Source organism: Phyllobates terribilis, unplaced genomic scaffold, assembly GCF_046119375.1.
Source record: "Phyllobates terribilis strain yellow unplaced genomic scaffold, ASM4611937v1 Scaffold_1__5_contigs__length_1240528914, whole genome shotgun sequence".
Classification (NCBI taxonomy): Eukaryota; Metazoa; Chordata; class Amphibia; order Anura; family Dendrobatidae; genus Phyllobates; species Phyllobates terribilis.
In genome coordinates, this window is record NW_027362761.1 from 48,717,632 (window position 1) to 48,740,705 (window position 23,074).

The 23,074-nt window shown below is 43.0% G+C and overlaps 1 protein-coding gene across 2 annotated transcripts in view; it reads right to left on the minus strand.

Annotated features, from left to right (window-relative positions):
- The window catches only part of SLC49A3 (solute carrier family 49 member 3), a 116,392-nt gene that overhangs the window by 25,223 nt on the left and 68,095 nt on the right, over positions 1-23,074 (minus strand). For both annotated transcript variants that reach the window (XM_073661701.1, XM_073661691.1), the window contains 5 exons: positions 16,435-16,654; positions 16,224-16,300; positions 16,008-16,145; positions 14,105-14,221; positions 1,831-1,983 (listed from right to left, as the gene is read on the minus strand). In XM_073661701.1, the coding sequence (XP_073517802.1) occupies positions 1,831-1,983; positions 14,105-14,221; positions 16,008-16,145; positions 16,224-16,300; positions 16,435-16,654 (705 nt within the window). The remainder of the gene's footprint in view (positions 1-1,830; positions 1,984-14,104; positions 14,222-16,007; positions 16,146-16,223; positions 16,301-16,434; positions 16,655-23,074) is intronic.

The following is a 23,074-nucleotide window of genomic DNA, read 5'->3' on the forward strand; positions in this document are numbered from 1 at the left end:
TTCACAAACAAGTGATTTATTCACCCAAATGTCACATACACACTATGGTTCAGTTGTTTCATAAAGCTATTATCAAGCTTTTCTGAGAAAGAGCTGAAACTTTGCGTAAATAAATTGCTTGTTTTTGTGAATCCATTGAAGTGCTGTTTCCATGTTGTTGCTGTAAAGCCCATATATTCATGTACAGAAAATAGTATAAAAAAATGCTACAAAAATAAATACTTCACTAACTGGTTATAAAGGGAATCTGTCAGCAGGATTTAACTCCCAAACTATTTATATGCGCTTGCAGCTCTTTCAAAGACAAGTCCGTTCCTCCATTGCTGAGCAATCATAGGTTGAATTAATATGTAAATGAGGCTGAAGAACTACTGTAGATCTGAAGCCTCTGTCACTCCAGCTGTGTGCGCTGCCTCCTTCTACTTCACTGATAGATAGCCTCCATGCCGTGTGACTTCAGAAGTAAGGCTACAGCCCCACTATCAGTATTTGGTCAGTATTCAGTCAGTATTTTATCTCAGGAGTGGGAGCAAAAACCAGGAGAGGAACAATCAGAGAAAAGGTATAACAGAAACAAGTCACCAATTCTGCATTTATCACCCACTTCTGAGAAAAAATACTGACCAAATACTGATAGTGGAGCCGTGGCCTAAGAGCCGTCATTCAAACAGGAAACGGTGACGCTATGCGGGAATTAGAGCTGGAGTGACAGAGGCTCCAGATCTTCAGTCTTATTTGCATATCGCTTCAAATGCTGATTTCTCAGTAATAGAGGAACAGACTGGCCATGGAAAGGTATTGCTGGACTTGTCGTTAAAAGAGCTATATGCGCATATAAATAGTTTGGGGGAGTGAAATCATACCAACAGATTCCCTTTAAATATTTCAAAATAATACAGGTAAAGCATTCCCAAGATCGCTTCCTTTTTTTTTTTTTGCTTGTGTTTTTTCAAGAACCCTCAGGGTATGTGCCCACGATGCATAGCTGGCTGCGGCCCCGACGTTACGGAACAGTCGCGCGGCTTCCGCCCTCATTTTCAGCAAATGACCTACGCAATTTTTTTTCTTTTTTTTTTCACTTGCGGACTTTCCTCATTGATGTTAATTTATGGGGAAAGTTCACATGCAGACCCGCAAGAGGAATTGACATGCTGCGTGTCTGAAAGACGCACCTCATGTCAGTTTCTGCGGGTGATCCGCAGGTGCCCAGAGATGCATAGCGGACATGGGTTTTCTACAAATCCATCCACTATGCTGTAACATCTGGCTGCTGCGGGTTTGATGCTGCATAGACACGTAGCTTCAAACCCGCAGCGGCTCCTGATCACGTACACTTACGGGAAAATTGACAAGTATAAATGTTGCTAACTTTAAGACCCTTTGCATGTGACATATAAAAAATCAGTAAGTCTCTTTTTTTTATTAAAGGAAGACTGGATCTTGGAAAAAGATAGAGGAGATTTTCCTAATATGATATGCCATCTCAGCAATTCCTCATGGGTAATTTTTCATCTTGGAGACAAACACCACCAGTGATGTCTAGCTACAGCCTATTATCCTGTCCATAAAAGAACTAACATATCTGCCTGGTCATTCTGAGTTGGAATAGTGGTCAGCTGACAGGAATCTTTATGTATGACATATTACTCTTCATGACTTCCTCTCATGGACTTTAGTGTTTGAATATGATCTAAGAGGAGATCACATGAAGGAAAAGCTTTACACAGTGAGGGGATCAGGCACAGGAACACCATCACCACCATGTGTTATACCTGTTCTCATTTTCTGATGAGAGGTCCTCTTTCTCTAAGTACATTAATGCATACTTACCATAGCAAAGGCTATAACAGTTAAAGCTGTCAGAGCAAAACTGATTTTCACAACTTCTGTAAACTTCTTTGTCCGGTCAACATAAAGTCCACATAATAAGGCACCAATAGCCCCAAATAGAATGAAAAGGGCTCCACATAAACCTGAAATAAACTGAGAAAAGGGAGACTGAATTAACCTTCAATAGTGTGCAACACATTGTTATATATGTTTGGGCCCATCCACTAATACTGACAGGTAGTGGGAAATATTGTGTACGCTCCGTGAACCACACCAGATTGTACCTAGTGATGTCCACCACTGCTTAGTGTGATGTGAAATCCGTTTTTGTCCAAGAGAATTACTGACAATCATTTTGGTTGATAAAATGTCTAGAACATAGACATACAGTTCATTTAATGATATTTTTTATAATTTCAGAATGGGTCTGAAGAAGAACTAACTCCTTATCAGGGATAAAAAAGAACTTTCAAAAAAAGTGGTTTTGTGTATCGGGAAAAAGTATGGGAAGTCCTGGAGTAATTGTATATACAAGACAACCACTTAAAAAGCCAAACCAGGGGAGAATAAGAAAGCACTTCCTGGTTATGTCAAGTCAAAACACCCATTCATTGGGTGAAATTATCTTTAGCTTGCTTAAAAAAAATCATCACTCTCATAAGCTCATCATCCTATAAACGGATAAGTGCTGCCAAAAACAATGTTTTTTCTATGCACACAAAATGACTGTATTAACAATAGTTCAGAGCACATGGAAGAGGGGTCCGCCTGTCTAAATTGGCTACACTAGCCCCCTTATTCCCAGGCAATTTTCTGGTTTTTCATTTTTGTTTTTTCCTCCCCTTCTTCCAAGAGCCATAACTTTTTTATTTTTCCATCCACACAGCCGTATGAGGGCTTGTTTGTTGCAGGACACCATTCATTCTACCACATAGTGTACCGGAAAACATGAAAAAATGTCAAAGCTAGAGATGCCAAAAATAAAGTGCTTCTTAGTTCTATGATAGCACATATGGGAAAAGCCCATCTGAGTAAGATACGCCAAATTTATAAAAAGGCACACCTCTGGGCTCCCCAAAAATAAGATCAATGCCAGCTATTAGATTTCCAGTATCATTTAGGGGTCAGTGTTATAGCTGCAACACTAAAGTTGCCAATACACATAAGATAATGGTCGGCAAAAATGGCCAACTCTGACCATTTAAGCCGACCATTGATTAGAAATTATACCAATCGTTCGTGATGGCAAAAATAGGATCTGTCAGGCTATGTGCGCACGTTCAGGATTTGAAGCAGATATTTCCTGAGCGTTTCTGCATTTCATTGGCAGGAAAAAACGCGTGGTTTTGATGCATCTTTGGATGCGGTTTTTGAAGCGTTTTTGTACATCAATGAATGCTTTTTGGAGCTAAATCAAGTTATTTGGTGGGATATTACTTAAACCCTTGGATTACCATCAGAACTGGGGTGAGTATATTGGTTAATTTAAATTATTAAAAAAATGTGTCTATTGTATTTCAAATAAAGTGTTTACTCTGTGTCTGTGTGTTTATTTAATTCTTTACTTTAATTAGGTTTGGTGATGAAAGGGTCTGATTGACACTTTGTCATCAACAAACAAAAGAGCTACGTGTCAGCTAATCCCATTCGCCCAATCTCATTAGCATTTAGATTCATGTAATTTATGCGACAGCTGTGAGCTGCTATTTTTAGCCTAGGAAGGTGACATTTGCAAACATGGTCCCTGGCCATTATTAACAGCTCACAGCAGTTTGGTTAGCCGCTACGTCCCCACGATCAGCACTCAGCAGCGCTTTGGACTCAGCGTATTTTTGCAGCGTCCAATACGCGGTGTTCTAATGCCGCACTTTTATTGTCGGTCCATCTGAATTCACCGCATATGATGACACTTCAATCGGTCAAAATCTGCAGCGGAGACTAGCGTGTCCGCTACAGAAATTGACATGCTGCGGGTGAGTTTGGGTACGTCGCCACGATCAGGAGCCGCTCCAGGTTTGATGCTGCGTGTTTATACAGTGTCAAACCCGCAGTGTCCAGATGTTACAGCATCGTGGATGGGATATCTAGATATCCCATATCCACTATGCACGCATCAGAGGTTGCAAATCAACCGGGGACACAGACATGCGGCTCGTCTTTCAAGACCGCATCATGTCAAAATTCTCTTGCGGAGTTGCTAGTCTCCACAACAGAAATTTGACCACTAGAATGTATTGAATGTGGTAAATACCCATGGTTCAGTGAACCCATGTAGATTTACCTGCGTTCAATAGAATGCAACGTTTTGAACGCAGCAAAAATATTCGTCCAAAGCGCTGCTATGTCCGGATCTAGGGCACAGAGCCTAAATTTTTTTAAAAAAATGGCGTGGGCTCCCGTGTCATTTTTATAACCAACAGAGGGAAAGCCGACCGCTGGGGGCTGATATTAGTAGCCGGGGAAGGGGCCATTAGCCAACAATGTTCCCTGGCTATTAATATCAGCCCACAGCTCTTTGTTTAGCCTTTACTGGCTAGATTACAGGGGGACCCCATAAAAAAATTGACATGGGGTCCCCCTATAAAACCTAACCAGAAAAGGCTAAACAGACAGCTGGGGGCTGATATTAATAGCCAGGGAAGGGGCCATGAATACTAGCCCCCCGGCTAATATTACCCCTCAGTAGTCCCAGAAATGGCGCATCCGTAAGATGCGCCAAATCTGGAGCTTAGCCTCCGCTCTTCCCACTGCCCTGTAATGGTGGTGAGTTGGGTAATGGGGTTGGGGTTCACGTTAGCGCTGTATTGGCGGCTGATGTGAAGCCCAGGTTAGTAATGCAGGGCGTCTATAAAACGCCCCCATTACTAACTGTGTATCGCCGCCTTTTCAATAAAAGATACGTCCAGAATAAAGTATTTTAATGAAATAAAAAACACATGGTTTTAAAATATTTTTTTATTGCACTCTGTCCGCGAAGCCATCAATCTTCTGAAAAACAAGTAAAAAAAGAAACAACCATATCCCTCACCTGACCGCCGTCAACGACGCAGTCCACGATTACGCCAACGATTGTCCCTTGGCGATCTGGGTCACTTCTACAGCAGTGACATCAGCAATCACTGATGTCACTGCTGTAGAAGACAGCAATGTACACTGACAGGGGTGTAAAATCACTCCTGTCAGTATACACTGCTGCTGCAGGAGGTCACATGGGGTTCATCAGCTGATCAGCCTCGGTGAGCTCACCACCATGAGAACATTTTTCAGAATGTTCCCACGGTGAGGTCACGTGAGCGATCAGCTGATCGCTCAAGTGACCGCAGGTCCTGGAAGCAGTACACTGCTGGAAGCGAGCCCACTCCCCGCAGTGTAGCGCCGTCCGCCGGGAGGAGAGCATTGCCGAGGATCAGGAGGACACCGGGGGGCGCCGGACAGGTGGGTATAGTGGTTTTTTTTTTCATTTTTACTTTTTCTTTTCCTTTTTTTTACCGCGGGCACGCCGACTCAGCAGAGCAGACTACTGCTCCCCCCAGCCGCGCCACTCTCACTGTTATCAGCGGGAGCAGCAGTCGAATGAGAGGAGTAGTAGTCCTCTTCTCCCGACCTAGGTACAACCCGCACCGAGTTTCTGCCGCGAATTTGTGCCTATTGGCTTTAATTGAAATGCAGCAAATCCGCAGGTAGAAATATTATACCTGCGGATTTGTTGCGGTTCAATTCAAGTCAATGGGCGCAAATTTGCGGCGGAAACGCCCGCACAATGGTCATGCTGAGGTTTTTGCCTCAATGGAAAAAACCGCTGCATGCACGAGTTTAATCCGATATTCAGATTGCACTCGGCAATGCAAGTAAATGAGTCCGTGGAAAACATCGGAGTGACAAAATGGAATCATACTTCCCCATCTGACATTTGATAAATGAATCTGGCTTTGGTTGGAAGCACGTGTAAGGCTAATTGTGACACTTGTAACGTTTGTCTGAGGATAAATAGCAGTTTGGCTCTGTTTTCCATGGTCTAGGCATGACCCTTTGGTTCTATCTCAGATGAATCGAATAGTAGCTAAATGGATTGCAAATAATTGAGTGATTCAAACTTTACATTAGATAAGTAATGGCCCTCTTCCGTGATATCAGCCCTACCTATTAAAAATGGTGTTTTGTGCCAGACAGTCGAGTAATAAGATCTATTGGAAGACTAACCAGGATCATGGTAGGTCCTAGTGTCCCACTCTTGTGGCTGAGGTGAAACAGACCTCCACAGTTATCTTCCAAGCTCTAGTTAAAACCATTCTTTGAAAGATGAAAGCTATAGTTGAAAAGGGGAAACAGCTTAAATATATCGTTTTACATTTTTTTTCAAAGGAGCCTATTCACCTAGCAATTTATGCTAATTTCTAGAGTAAAACTTCTTGAAATAGTGAAAAATATTTGTGACTTTTAGTATTTTTATGCTAGTCCTAGCAAGCGCCGCCAATTTTTTGAAAAGTGACCAAGCACGCCTGACAAATTCATTTTAATTTAAAGGGAACCTATGGTTTCGTAGCCTGGTTGCATAATAGCTCCGGCATTTCAGAGAACATATATTTTAAAGATTAGGCCAGGGACCATATCCGGAGACCAGACTAGTCCGACTGGGTTCCGCTGGATCTTCAACATATATTTACTCTGAAACACCAAAATGCTTCAGGGAATACAATCGGGCAAGCAGGCTGCGATTCATGCTGCCTGTGGTTTAGGCATGAATTGCCTGACATGTTCCTATTAAGCCACTATAGTGGTGTAAATTAAGACAAAAATGTACTCCATTCACTGACTGGCATACATTTTTTGAAGTGACACACAGCAGATGAAACATGGTTAAATATATTAAGAGTTACACGTGTTAAATGAATTTGATGCATCTTACTGCAGCACACAGTTGATCAAGACAAAATGTCAGTCTTAATGAATCAGGGCCAAAGTACATGTATGTACATTGGTTACGAAAAGTATTCAGACCTTTTTAAATTTTTCACTCTTTGTTTCATTGCAGCCATTTGGTAAATTCTAAAAAGTTCATTTTTTTCTCATTAAAGTACACTCTCCACCCCATCTTGACTGAAAAAAACAGAAATGTAGAAATTTTTGTAAATTTATTAAAAAAGAAAAACTGAAATATCACATGGTCATAAGTATTCAGACCCTTTGCTCAGTATTGAGTAGAAGCACCCTTTTGAGCTAGTACAGCCATGAGTCTTCTTGGGAATGATGCAACAAGTTTTTCACATCTGAATTTGGGGATCCTCTGCCATTCTTCCTTGCAGATCCTCTCCAGTTCCGTCAGGTTGGATGGTGAACGTTGGTGGACAGCCATTTTTAGGTCTCTCCAGAGATGCTCAATTGGATTTAGGTCAGGACTCTGGCTGGGCCAGTCAAGAGTGGTCACAGAGTTGTTCTGAAGTCACTCCTTTGTTATTTTAGCTGTGTGCTAAGGGTCATTGTCTTGTTGGAAGGTGAACCTTCGGCCAAGTCTGAGGTCCAGAGCACTCTGGAAGAGGTTTTCATCCATCATGTTTCACTGTTGGGATTGTATTGGGCAGGTGATGAGCAGTGCCTGGTTTCCTCCACACATACCGCTTAGAATTATCACCAAAAAGTTCTATCTTCGTTTCATCAGACCAGAGAATCTTATTTCTCATAGTCTGGGAGTCCTTCATGTGTTTTTGAGCAAACTCTATGCGGGCTTTCATATGTCTTGCACTGAGGAGAGGATTCCGTGGGGCCACTCCGCCATAAAGGCCCAACTGGTGGAGGGCTGCAGTGATAGTTGACTTTGTGGAACTTTCTCCTATCTCCCTACTACATCTCTGGAGCTCAACCACAGTGATCTTGGGGTTCTTCTTTACCTCTCTCACCAAGACTCTTCTCCCACGATTGCTCAGTTTGGCTGGACGGACAAGTCTAGGAAGACTTTTGGTGGTACCAAACTTCTTCCATTTAAGGATTATGGAGGCCACTGTGCTCTTAGGAACCTTGAGTAATGCAGAAATTCTTTTGTAACCTTGGCCAGATCTGTGCCTTGTCACAATTCTGTCTCTGAGCTCCTTGGGCAATTCTTTTGAGCTCATGATTCTCATTTGGTCTGACATGCACTGTGAGCTGTGAGGTCTTACATAGACAGGTCTGTGCCTTTCCAAATCAAGTCCTATCAGTTTAATTAAACACAGCTGGACTCCAATGAAAGAGTAGAACCATCTCAAGGAGGATCACAAGGAAATTATGGACTTATGACCATGTGATATTTCTGTTTTTCTTTTTTAATAAATTTGCAAAAAATTCTACATTTCTGTTTTTTTTTCAGTCAAGATGGGGTGCAGAAAGAAAAATGAACTTTTTATAATTTACCAAATGGCTGCAATAAAACAAAGAGTGAAAAATTTAAAGGGGTACTTTCTGTACCCACTGTATAGCTCAAATGTGACAAATATAGCAGGTGATATTATGAAAGGGGTATAGACTTTTTCTTACTATTTTACATCTGAGATTAAGTTTAAAGCACCACTCCAGAGTTTGTTTGGTTTTTATGCACTGGAGTGGTGCTTCCAATCTAAGGCTCCTGACCCTACTCTTATATTTACCCGCCGCTGTCTTCACCTTTCCTCAGCTCTCATAGAACGAGGCTCTCATAGACTTACATTGTAAAGTGACCTCCAGCTCGCCCAGCAAACACTGAAGTGAATCAGCAGATCACAAACTGCTGGAGACCGACAAAAGTGACAGTGATAGAAGGTGAAGACAGCGGTGGGTAAGTATAAGACTTGGAGCACTCTTCTTTTGAAAACTGCTCCAAGTCTCTCATATTTGAAGGGTGTCTTCTCCCAACAGCAATTTTAAGATTTCTCCACAGGTATTCAATGGGATTTAGATCCAGACTCATTGCTGGCCACTTCAGAACTCTCCAACGCTTTGCTTCCATCCATTTCTGGGTGCTTCTTGAAGTATGTTTGGGGTAATTGTGCTGCTGAAAGACGTATGACTTAGGACTAGTGTTGAGCATTCCGATACTGAAATATCGGGTATCGGCCGATATTCGCGGTATCGGAATTCCGATACTTAATTTCGATACTTTTACAATATCGAATACTGGAATCGGAAGTTCCCATAATGCCTGCGCTCTGCAGTGTCTCTGAAGGATGACAAGCTGGGTGGCAGCGCTCAGCTGAGATCCAGCCTGTCATCAGAATGCCATCCCAGCGTGGGAGAATTCTCCTGATCGTTTAAAAGCCGGCGGGCGGTAAAAAGCCGCCGGCTTTTAAACAATCACACAGCCCCATACTGCTTCCCCGCAGCCTCCGACCCTGATCTTCCGCTCCCCTCGCCACCTCCCATCCCGATCGTAAGTTAGGACCGGGCAGGGAGCGCAGCACCAAGGAGCGGGGAGCGAAGGACCCGGGCGGGGAAGCCGGCAGTGAAAAGACTTCACCGCCGGCTTTCCCGTTCTGTGCTGCGCTTTCCCGCCGGTTATTTCAAATGAACAGCTGAGGTATCAGGTGATGCTGATCAGCTGTTCATTTGAAGTAGCCGCGGTGCCCTCAGAGGGTTCACGTGAGTTCATGCTTGACTGCATTGCATGAACTCACATCAACTTTCCCACGGCCGCACAGGTCAGCCTCACCTCCCAGACGATCAGCCCGTCATGATTAGTGTGTGCGGTGTCTGTGCGATGTCTGCGGGTGTGTGTGGTGTCTGCGGGTGTGTGCGGTGTCTGTGCAATGTGTGCGGGTGTGCGCGGTGTCTGTGCGATGTCTGCGGTGTCTGTGCGATGTCTGCGAGTGTGTGCGGTGTCTATGCGATGTCTGCGGGTGTGTGCGGTGTCTGTGCGATGTCTGCGAGTGTGTGCGGTGTCTGTGGGTGTGTGCGTGCAGGCAGACATAGGCAGATGTGACACTACTACTCCCATCGGCCTATGTCTGTCCCCCGTCCACTCGTGCCAGCAGGATCAGCTCGATGGGAGCAGTAGTTCCCATCAGCCTGATCCTGCTATTTTAATTGCCCTACTGTGTCCCCAGTAAATGTTAAATACATGTCATTGGTGGCCAGTGGTTGCCTACAATAAATTAGTTCATACATTACCTGTCCCGATCGCCACCTAAAATAAAGTAAAAAATAAAAAACTACACCTATACTCACCTAGACACCTAATTCCCCGAAGCCATCGATCTCCTGTAATAAAATATAAAATAATAAACCACAACCTTATCCTTACCCCTCCGTAGTAGTCCACAAGTGTCCCACAATGATCTCCAGTTTAGAGCAGCCACATAGAATGTGACCGCTCTGAACCGCTGCCGCCGCTAGAATGATGGGGCCGTAAAGCAGCCCCGTCATTGCATAAGCGGGTTCGCCGGAGTTCAGGCAGCGCTGCTCCGGTTAGCTCCTTTACGGCCCTGCTGTATCGTGAGAAATTCCCACGGTACAACAGTGCCGTAAAGGAGGTCTCCGGAGCTGCGCTGCCTGAATGCACTCCGGTGACCTCAGTGAGTGGCTCCCGCTGCCGGGAGCGGACGTGTTCCCGGCAGTGTGAGCTTACAGCAGCCATGCACAGCTGTCACCATCTCCAGATGTGACAGCTGTGCATGGGAGATCAGCGCAGGAACGTGGACAGGTAACTATTTTTTTTAGTAAACTAAGAATTAAATAAAATTGTGTGTTTTATTTCAAATAAATTATTTTTTTCTGGGTGTAGTATGTTTTTTCTTTTTAACACTTTGTAGGTTAGTAATGGGGGTGTCTTATAGACGCCCATCATTACTAACCTGGGCTTCATGGCAGCTGGCGCTGACATGAACCCCAACCCTATTACCCCCTGCCACCGCACCAGGGCAGTGTGGAAGAGCGAGGCTAAGTGCCAGAGTTGGCGCATCCTATGGATGCGCCATTTCTGGGGCGGCTGACGGCTGGTGTTTCTAGCCTGGGAGGGGGCCAATATTCATGGCACCCTTCCTGGGCTATTAATATCAGCCCCCAGCTGTCTGCCTTCAGGAAATTCATGAAATAATTAAAAAAAAATTGATGTGGGGCTTCGCCCTATATTTATGTCCAGCCAGGTACAGCAGGCAGGAACGGGCTGCGCCCAACCACCAGCTGCCTATTTGTACCTGGCCGGACACAACAATATAGGGAAGCCCTTTTTATCTTATTTCATGAATTTCATGAAATAATTTAAAAAAAAAATACGTGGGGCTTCGCCCTATTTTTGTGTCCAGCCAGGTACAACTAGGCAGCTGGGGGCTGGAATCTGCAGCGCAGGGAGGCCCAAGCTTTCTGGGCCCCCCCCCCCCTGCTGCAAATTGCAGTCCGCAGCCAGCCCGGAAAATGGCGCGTTCATAGAAGCGCCATCTTCTGGCGCTGTACCCAACTCATCCAGGGCCCTGGTGCGGTGGCTCACTGGGTAATAAAGGGGTTAAGGCCAGCTTGGCATTATCAGCTGGCCCTAAGCCCGAAATTCATGGGGTCACGCCAATATTAGACATGACCACCATGAATTTCTAGTAAAGTATTTAAAAAAACACAACACCCAGAAAAAAGTCCTTTAATTGAAATAAACACACAATTCTTTATTGTTCTAAATTAAACTATACTTACCATCACGCCCATTCCAGCTGAAGCCAACGATCTTCTGCAATAAAAGAAAAATAATAAAGCAACCTCATCCTTACCTTTCCATGGTTCCCACGACAGCTTCAGCTCTGCTACATCGAGATGACAGGCTGGACCGCAGCAGAACGCTGCCATCCAGCCTGTCATCCCGCAGACACTGAGAAGCGCAGGCATTCTTGTGTTTATTTCAATTAAAGGACTTTATTCTGGGTGTTTGTGTTTTTTTTTTTAACTTTGACTATGGGGTTAGTAAGACGCCTCTCCATTACTAACCTGGGCTTGATGTCAGCTGGCATTATAAGCTGACATCAACCCCAGCCCTATTACCCCACTGCCACCGCTACAGGGCAGTGGGATGCGCCATTTCTGGGGCGGCTGACGGCTGGTGCTTCTAGCCTGGGAGGGGGCCAATATTCATGGCACCCTTCCTAGGCTATTAATATCAGCCCCCAGCTGTCTGCCTAGCCTTTGCTAGCTATTAAATTAGGGGGGACCCCACATCATTTTTTTTGAGGGGGTCCCCCATTTTAATAGCTAGCAAAGGCTAGGTATTCAGCTGGGGGCTCATATTAGTAGCCTGGGAAGCTCCGTGGGTATTACCCCCTGCCCAGGCTTCAAACATCTGCCCCAGCCGTCTGCTTAACCTCTGCTAGAGACTAAAATTAAGGGGAACCCCACGCCAATTTTTTTTTAAATAAATCCTTTATTTTAACACTAAATGACAAGTACAGTAATCAACACTATCATTGTACTTCATATATATGTGACTGACATGTTTCTATCTATCTAATCTATGTGTGATGCTCTATTCCTTCTATTCTAAATTGTCGGGTACCGCTGCTGAATTGCCGGCCGGCTTTTTTAAAGAGACAGTGCATGAAAACACTATTATATTTTTAAATAAATCCTTTACACTAAATGACAAGTACAGTAAGCAACACTGTCACTGTACTTATTATATATGTGACTGACATGTTTCTATCTATCTAATCTATGTGTGAAGCTCTATTCTGTCTGTTATAAATTGTCGGGTACCGCTGCTGAATTGCCGGCCGGCTTTTTTAAAGAGACAGTGCATGAAAACACAATTATTTTTTTAAATAAATCCTTTACACTAAATGACAAGTACAGTAAGCAACACTGTCACTGTACTTCATATATATGTGACTGACATGTTTCTATCTATCTAATCTATGTGTGAAGCTCTATTCTTTCTGTTGTAAATTGTCGGGTACCGGTGTATGCCGCTGATGAATTGCCGGCTTTTTGCGTAATACATTCTACATTATTCTTAGTTGTTTTACTTCATGTAGAATTAACCTACAAGGAAAGAAAGGGTTTATTTTCATTCCGATATTTGTGTCCCATTGACTTGCATTGGTTTCCGGTATCGGAATCGGCGATATCCGATACTTTTTGGGTATCGGTCCGATCCAATCCGATACGATATTTCCTGATATCGGAAGGTATCGCTCAACACTACTTAGGACGCAAACCCAGCTTTCTGACAGTGGGCACTACATTGTGACTCAAACTCCTTTGGCAATCTTCAGATTTCATGATACATTGCACACAGTCAAGGCAACCAGTGCCAGAGGCAGCAAAACAACCCCAAAAATCTTTGAACCTCCACCATATTTGACTGTAGGTACTGTGTTCTTTTCTTTGTTTCCGTTTTCAGTCAAAAGTAGAATGATGTGCTTTACCAAAAATTGGTCTCATCTATCCACAAGACGCTTTCTTAGAAGGATTTTGGCTTACTCACGTACATTTTGGAAAACTGAAGTCTAGCTTTTTTATGTCTGTGTCATCAGTGGGGTCCTCCTGTGTCTCCTGCCATAGCATTTCATTTCATTCAAATGTCAACGGATAGTTCGCACTGACACTGATGCACCCTGAGCTTGAATTTCTCTGGAACTTGATTGGGACTGCTTATCCACCACCCAGACTATCCTGCATTGCAACCTTTCATCAATTTTTCTCTGCTGTCCACGTCCAGGGAGATTAGATACTGTCCCATGGGTTGTAAACTTCTTGATTATTTTGTGCACTGTGGAACATCAAGATCTCTGTAGATGGACTGGTAACCTTGAGATTGTTGATATTTTTCAACAATTTTGGTTCTTAAGTCTCAGACAGTTCTCTTCTCCCCTTTCTGTTCTCCATGCTTAGTGTGGCACACACAGACACACAATGCAAAGATTGAGTCAACGTCTCCCCTTTTTATCTGGTTTCAGGTGTGATTTTCATATTGCTCACACCTGTTACTTGCCAGAGGGGAGTTTTAATAAGCATCACATGCTTGAAACAAAGTTGTTTACCCACATTTTTGGAAAGGTAACAACAATTTTGTCCGGCCCATTTTTGGGGTTTTGTGTGAAATTATGTCCAATTTGCCTTTTGTTTTCTGTTTTTTTTGTGTTGTTCCAATACACACAAAAGAAATAAACATGTTTATAACAAAACATGTGTAATTGCAATAATTTTCTGGAAGAAATACTTCATTTTCTGGAACAATTTCAAGGGTGCCAACACTTTTGGCCATGACTGTATATTAGAAGCACCACTCCAGCTGTAAAATAAAAAAAATGCTGGAGTGGTGCTTTCAGAATAAGAAAAGAAATGTTAGACTTACATTTGAATAGCCATTGAAGCATAGTATCTGTTCCAGAAATGTAGAGAAGGCAGTGAAAATGCCGAGACCACTTCCAAAGCAAATCATTAGTATAATGTAAGCTTTATTTTTTATGAGCTGTAAAAGATAAGGACACAATTACAAATCTAGCATTTACTGTTCATGTTCATTTGACCTTTCTTGTACTTCTTTTAATTATTCTGTGCAACATTATAAAATCTGGCTTCAATGTGACATGAATACTCTTACTTATTCAATGAACACAACTTAAAAAGGATTAAATGTGCTTCCAAGAAGGATAGTGCAACAATTCAATAATGTTTTATTCTTGTATTTGTGAAAAATTTTGACAAAAACATAGTTAATTAAAAAAAAAGTTTTAGCAGATTTGACATTAGTCTGCTAAAGTGAATTAGAACATTCTGGCTCTCAGCTAAACAACAGGTTACAATTTTGTCCAATCTAGGTAATGCTCAGTTGACAAGAAATTCTACTTGACACTTTAGAGCAAGGGTCTCAAACACATGGCCCATGTCTGAATACTGTGTGTGTGTGCATGCCTGCGTACTGTGTGTGTGTGCATGCCTGCGTACTGTGTGTGTGCGCATGTCTGCGTACGGTGTGTGCGCGTCTGCGTACTGTGTGTGCGCGTGTCTGCATACTGTGTGTGTGCGTGTCTGCGTACTGTATGCGTGCGTGCATGTCTGCATATTTGAAGGATGAGGGGACAGCCTGCGCCAGAGGGCCCAGGCTGTCCCCTCATCCTTCACATATGCAGACATGCACATATGCACAGTAAGCAGACATGCACGTTGTGTACCTAGATTTCTCCGCCGTATCTGTGTATCATGAATGTATGTGTTGAAGGGGCCCACTGAGACTCTTTTGCCGGGGGCCCACGAAAACCTGGAGCCGGCCCTGATAGAGAAGAATACTGCTTTCAGAAAATTCTGGCAGCACTTTATCTCTCTTTATGCCCTTAATGACGGATATATCCATCATGAACTTCATGGAGCAGGTCAGGTTGTGTGGAGTGTGTGCATCCTTATTTATATGTATTGATATTTGACATCTTTCTCCATTCTTGTCTATTTTCTTCTTTTGGTCCATTTACACATTATGAGTTTAACATTTACTATTTTTGGATCCAGTCTCTATTGAAGTATCAGTTTTCAATAATGTTGACTATATATGCACTTTTCATGTCCTTTATTTTATCCTTTTTTCTACCTACTTGTGAGTGGTTATTGTCAATGCCCACTGGTCTGTAGTATTTTTAATGTCTTAACATTGTATGTACATTTTAATTACTATTGAATTAAACTTAGTAAATATACTTACTAAAGATATTGTGCTTTGCACTTTATTTATGTAGATTTTATTGTAATACTGTGCTTATTGGCCATTTACTTGTTGCCCATTATATATTATGTAGGTTTGCGTAATCTAAGAGCAGTATAATGCAGGGACAGAGACTGTAATTCCAGGGATGTATCATTTGCTTAGCAGCTTGTTGTAGTGTCAATCCAATCAGTGTTTTATCAGCAAGAGATTATCACTGCAGGATTAGGTGTTTTGTGAAAGGCAGTCCAGCTAATCTGTGTAACCCCGCTTCCACTACTGATTAGCAGCTTGCTGACAATGTGTAGTGTACACAGGAAGCTGCCAAACAGTGGTGTGGGCAGGGTTATACAGAGCTCAGCATTCAAAGAACTAATACATCTACAGCAGAGAAAACAGATTTTACCAAGACTGCACCAAGCAGCCCAGTAAGTGATACATCACTGGAATCAAGCTCTCTGTCTGTACATCATGCTGCTCTCAGATTCCATAGCTAAAACTGGCTGATCTGCCCTTTAGGCATCAAAGACAAAAAAAAATGGCATGTGATTACAAAGCTTACCTGTTTTAAACCAGCAAAGAAAGGCTCAGAGGCAGAATTAACAGCGCTGACTGAAGGTGGGGTTGGAGGGGCTTTTTCATGAACTCCTGCTGTTGCTAAAATGCAGGCGAGTACAGCAGGAATGCCATAGACACAATGCTTGAAATAAGAAACATAGAATAGTTAACTTTTATGTGGATGGTATGTAATTTGTATGATTAAAAAGATTTTACTTACCAATATTGGAAGGTCTTTAACTCTAGATACAATTACTGGAGACAATATGTTTGCCAGAAATATGCCAAACGGATTTGCTGGATAAAGTAGAACAAAATGAAAAGCAAAATGAACTTTAACAAGAACTCAAAGATCTAGGATTCTAGATCAGCAAGGTATATTTTTGTAGAAGAGATCATACGCCATAAGCCATAAGCAAAATATTACTTACACATTGAGGCAATCATGTTTGCTGTGGCACGCTGATGTTCTGGAAACCACACAGCAGCAAGTTTAGCAGGAACAAAGAGCACAAGAGGCTGGGCCACCGCACAAATACTCTGTCCCACAAACAGGAAAACCAAGTTACTCTTCCCAGTATTCATGAATGTGACCGCACTGGCAGAGCGGATTATACTGCCCGTCATGTTCAACCAGGAACTGATAATTATCTGCAAGGACAAGAATAAATGTTCAGTTACAGGATACCTATAGCAGGATAATTAAAATGCTCAAACATAAGAAAAGAGGGGTTGGTATGGCATAACTAGTTTCTGGATTATCAACAAAAAACTGTCAGTTGCTATATCACTGATGACACCAGAGATGATCAGGCTTTAAAAAGATAAAAATGGAATATATACATTTTGTCAATTGAAACTTACAAGGGAATTTGCCACTAAGTTTTTGCTACCCCATCAGAGCAGCATGATGTAGGGACAGAGACTCTGATTCTACAACCCCTGGCAAAAATTATGGAATCACCGGGCTCGGAGGATGTTCATTCAGTTGTTTAATGTTGTTGAAAAAAAGCAGATCACAGACATGGCACAAAACTAAAGGTATTTCAAATGGCAACTTTAGGGCTTTAAGAAACACTAAAAGAAATCAAGATAAAAGATGTGGTACTCAGTAAGGGTAATTTTTTTCAGACGAAGCAGAGGGAAAAAAATATGGAATCACTCAATTCTTAGGAAAAAAAATATGGAATCACCCTGTAAAAACTAACAAAAACGAGCACCTGCATCAAATTAGATCTGCTCGTTAGTCGGCATCTAAAAAGGAGTGATCACACCTTGGAGAGCTGTTGCACCAAGTGGACTGACATGAATCATGGCTCCAACACGAGAGATGTCAAATGAAACAAAAGAGAGGATTATCAAACTCTTAAAAGAAGGTAAATCATCATGCAATGTTGCAAAAGATGTTGGTTGTTCACAGTCAGCTGTGTCTAAAATCTGGACCAAATACAAACGACATGGGAAGGTTGTTAAAGGCAAACATATTGATAGACCAAGGAAGACGTCAAAGCGTCAAGACCGGAAACTTAAAGCAATGTGTCTCCAAAGCAGGAAATGCACAACAAAACAAATGAGAAAAGAATGGGATGAAACTGGAGTCAATGTCTCTGACCGACCTGTAAGAAACTGCCTAAAGGAAATGGGATTTACATACAGAAAAGCTAAACAAAAGCCATCATTAACACCTAAACAGAAAAAAACAAGGTTACAATGGGCTAAGGAAAAGCAATCGTGGACTGTGGATGACTGGATGAAAGTCATATTCAGTGATGAATCGCGAATTGGGCAAGGTGATGATGCTGGAACTTTTGTTTGGTGCCGTTCCAATGAGATTTATAAAGATGACTGCATGAAGAGAACATGCAAATTTCCACAGTCATTGATGATATGGGGCGGCATGTCAGGTAAAGGCACTGGGGAGATGGCTGTTATTACATCTTCAATAAATGCCCAAGTTTACATTGACATTTTGGACAGTTTTCTTAGCCCATCAATTGAAAGGATGTTTGGGGATGATGACATCATTTTTCAAGATGATAATGCATCCTGCCATAGAGCAAAAACTGTGAAAACATTCCTTGAAAGAAGACACATAAGGTCAATGTCATGGCCTGCAAATAGTCCGGATCTCAATCCAATTGAAAATCTTTGGTGGAAGTTGAAGAAAATGGTCCATGACAAGGCTCCAACCCGCAAAGCTGATCTAGCAACAGCAATCAGAGAAAGTTGGAGCCAGATTGATGAAGAGTACTGTTTGTCACTCATTAAGTCCATGCCTCAGAGACTGCAAGCTGTTACTAAAGTCAGAGGTGGTGCAACAAAATACTAGTGATGTATTGGAGTGTTTTTTGTGTGTTTGTTTTTCATGATTTCATATTTTTTTCCTCAGAATTGAGTGATTCCATAATTTTTTCCCTCTGCTTGGTCTGAAAAAAATTACCCTTACTGAGTACCACATTTTTTTTCTTGATTTCTTTTAGTGTTTCTTAAAGCCCTGAAGTTGCCATTTGAAATGACTTTAGTTTTGTGCCATGTCTGTGATTTGCTTTTTTTCAACAACATTAAACAAGTGAAGGAACATCTTCCGAGCCCGGTGATTCCATAATTTTTGCCAGGGGTTGTAGTAATATATCACTGAGCTGCTTGCTGTTATTTTGATAAAAATCAGTTTTATCCAGGGCTGTGGAGTCGGAGTCGGTGTCCATTTTGGTGGAGTCTGTATAAAATGGAACGACTCCAACTCCTAAAATATATAATAAATTGGATACAGTAGTTCAATGCAGTTTGTAGGGAATATTTTTTTCATAAGAATTTGGGAAAGTTATGAAATATCCTATAAATGTCTGTCCTATTCCTGATCTAAGGGTCTAGACTTTTAGCTGACATGAATCTGTGCTACAGTAAATTTATCACTTAAACATGAGCCAAGAATGAAGGAGTCGTGGAGTCAGAGTCATGGAAATTGATGAGTCAGAGTCATGGAAATTGAGGAGTTGGAGTCAGAGGTTTGACTTACCGACTCCACAGCCCTGGTTTTATCTGCTGCAGATCTAGCAGTTCTCTGAATGCTGAGCTCGGTATAACCCCACAGTTGATTGGCAGCTTACTGTGTAAAATGTACATAGTTGTGTCGGTGAGGTTATACAGAGCTCATGAATATGGAGGACTATATGGCAGCAGGTTTAGAAGTCCTCTAGTAATAAAATAATTGTTTTATCAGCAGGAGATTATCAAATCTACAGCAAGCAGCGCAGTAAGTAACATATTGCTGGAATTAGAGTCTCTGTCTCTATGCTGCTCTTTCTCAGATTATGTGGCAAAAACCTGGTGACAAATTCCCTTTAAAGCGAACCTATCATGTTCCTAAATGCTATTATGAGGTTAATCTGCAAGTAATAGCCTTCCAAAGCTACCTGGCCAGACTAAAAGTGCAAATAACGTAAGCAAATGACCTTCACTCCTCCCGGAAGCCTCCAGCTTACAGTCATAAAGGCATGCTGAAGTGGCTTCCATCACCACTCAGTAAGCTGTGAACAGCGTCTGTAAGCCCGCCCTGGCACATTGACTGACAGCTGTCGATGCACTTATACACTGCAGAGACAAGTCAGTCAGTGCCAGGACACAGACGCTGCTCACAGTTTACTGAGCGGTGACTTAAGCCTTTCCAGCTGTTCCTTTATGACTGAAAGCTGCAGGATGCTGGGAGCGATAAGGTCCATTTCCTCATGGTAGCTGTGTTTTCAGTGTGGGGGCCGGCAAGTTTAGAATGCCCTTTAAATCTGGTAATTATCTATTTGTTGAGGGAAAGGGGTTTATGATAAGACTGACAAAGCACAATGTGGAATTCACTGCAGCGGTTTTGACAGCAGGAGCACTTGCAAAACAGTGTGGAATGCACAATGGCAGTGTTTACAACAGACTGTGTACTGCCAGGTACCAATATCTACAGCAGATTGTGCAGAACCCAGCGGCAGCATTTACAGTGGACTGTGGACTGCTCAATAGAATTGTGTACCGCAGACTGTGGACTGCTCAATAGAATTGTGTACAGCAGACTGTGGACTGCTCAGCAGCAGCGTTTACAGTGGAGTGTGGATTGCTCAATAGCATTGTGTATAGTAGACTGTGGACTGCTCAACAGCAGCATTTATAGTGGACTGTGGACTGCTCAATAGCATTGTGTACAGTAGACTGTGGACTGCTCAATAGCATTGTGTACAGCAGACTGGGCACTGCTCAATAGCCGAGTTTACAGTGGACTGTGGACTGCTCATTAGCATTGTGTACAGTAGACTGTGGATTGATCAGCAGCAGCGTTTACAGTGGACTGTGGACTGCTCAATAGCATTGTGTACAGTAGACTGTGGACTACTCAAGAGCAGAGTTTACAGTGGACTGTGGACTGCTCAATAGCATTGTGTACAGCAGACTGTGGACTACTCAATAGCAGAGTTTACAGTGGACTGTGGACTGCTCATTAGCATTGTGTACAGCAAACTGTGGACTGCTTAGCAGCAGAGTTTACAGTAGACTGTGGACTTCTCAGCAGCAGCGTTTACAGTGGACTGTGGAATGCTCAATAGCAATATGTACAGCAGACTTTGCACTGCTCAGCATCAGCATTTACTGTGGACTGTGAACTGCTCAATAGCATTATGTACAACAGACTGGACTGCTCAACAGCAGCGTTTACAGTGGAATGTGGACTGCTCAATAGCATTGTGTACAGTAGACTGGACTGCTCAGCAGCAGCGTTTACAGTGGAGCGTGGACTGCTCAATAGCATTGTGTACAGCGGATTGTGAACTGCTCAACAGCAGCGTTTACAGTGGAGTGTGGACTGCTCAATAGCATTGTGTACAGCAAACTGTGGACTGCTTAGCAGCAGCGTTTACAGTAGACTGTGGACTTCTCAGCAGCAGCGATTACAGTGGACTGTGGAATGCTCAATAGCAATATGTACAGCAGACTGTGCACTGCTCAGCATCAGCATTTACTGTGGACTGTGAACTGCTCAATAGCATTATGTACAGCAGACTGGACTGCTCAACAGCAGCGTTTACAGTGGAATGTGGACTTCTCATTAGCAATGTGTACAGTAGACTGTGCACTGCTCAGCATCAGCATTTACTGTGGACTGTGAACTACTCAATAGCATTATGTACAACAGACTGGACTGCTCAACAGCAGCGTTTACAGTGGAATGTGGACTGCTCAATAGCATTGTGTACAGTAGACTGGACTGCTCAGCAGCAGCGTTTACAGTGGAGCGTGGACTGCTCAATAGCATTGTGTACAGCGGATTGTGAACTGCTCAACAGAAGCGTTTACAGTAGACTGTGGACTGTTCATTAGCATTGTGTACATTAGACTGTGGACTGCTCAGCAGCAGCATTTACAGTGGACTGCTCATAAGCATTGTGTACAGCAGACTGTGGACTGCTCAACAGCAGCATTTACAGTGGACTGTGAATTGCTCATTAGCATTGTGTACAGCAGACTGTGGACTGCTCAGTAGCAGCATTTACAGTGGACTGTAGACTGCTCAATAGCATAGTGTACAGCGGATTGTGAACTGCTCAACAGCAGCGTTTACAGTGGACTGTGGATTGCTCAATAACATTGTGTATAGTAGACTGTGGACTGCTCAACAGCAGCATTTACAGTGGACTGTGAATTGCTCATTAGCATTGTGTACAGCAGACTGTGGACTGCTCAGCAGCAGCGTTTACAGTGGAGCGTGGACTGCTCAATAGCATAGTGTACAGCGGATTGTGAACTGCTCAACAGCAGCGTTTATAGTGGACTTCTCAATAGCATTATGTACAGCAGACTGTGGACTGCTCAACAGCAGCGTTTACAGTGGACTGCTCAATAGCACTGTGTACAGTAGACTGTGGACTGCTCAGCAGCATTTACAGTGGACTGTTCATTAGCATTGTGTACAGCAGACTGGACTGCTCAACAGCAGCTTTTACAGTGGACTGTGGACTGCTCAATAGCATTGTGTACAGCAGACTGTCGACGGCTCAGCAGCAGAGTTAACAGCAGGCTGTGGACTGCTCAACAGCAGCGTTTATAGTGAACTGCTCAATAGCATTATGTACAGCAGACTGTGGAGTGCTCAACAGCAGAGTTTACAGTGGACTGTGGACTGCTCAATAGCAGCATTTACAGAAGACTGTGGACTGCTCATTAGCATTGTGTACAGTAGACTGCTCAACAGCAGAGTTTACAATGGACTGTGTACTGCTCATTAGCATTGTGTACAGTAGACTGTGGACTGCTTGGCAGCATTGTGTACAGAAGACTGAACTGCTTAGTAGCAGCATGTACAGAACAATATGGACTGCTCCGCAGCATTGTGTACAGTAGACAGTGGACTGCTCAGCAGCAACATTTACAGTGGACTGTGGACTGCTCATTAGCATTGTTTACAGCAGACTGTGGACTGCTCAGCAGCAGCATTTACAGTGGACTGTGGACTTCTCATTAGCATTGTGTACAGCAGACTGTGGACTGCTCAGCAGCAGCGTTTACAGTGGACTGTTCAATAGCATTATGTACAGTAGACTGTGGGCTGTTCAACAGCAGCGTTTCCAGTGGACTGTGGACTGCTCATTTAGCATTGTTTACAGCAGACTGTGGACTGCTCAGCAGCAGCATTTAGAGTGGACTGTGGATTGCTCAATAGCATTGTGTATAGTAGACTGTGGACTGCTCAACAGCAGCGTTTATAGTGGACTGTGGATTGCTCAATAGCATTGTGTACAGCAGACCGGACTGCTCTCAGCAGCGTTTACAGTAGACTGTGGACTGCTCAATAGCATTGTGTACAGTAGACTGTGGACTGCTCAGCAGCAGAGTTTACAGAATATGGACTTCTAGGCAGTCTTTAGTACAACAGAATGTGGACTACCCGCCAGCATTATGTACAGCAGTCTGTGGACTGCTTGGCAGCATTGTGTACAGCAGACTGAACTGCTCAGCAGCAGAATGTACAGTACAATATGGACTGCTCCGCAGCATTGTGTGCGGCAGACTGTGGACTGCTCAGCAGCAGCGTTTACA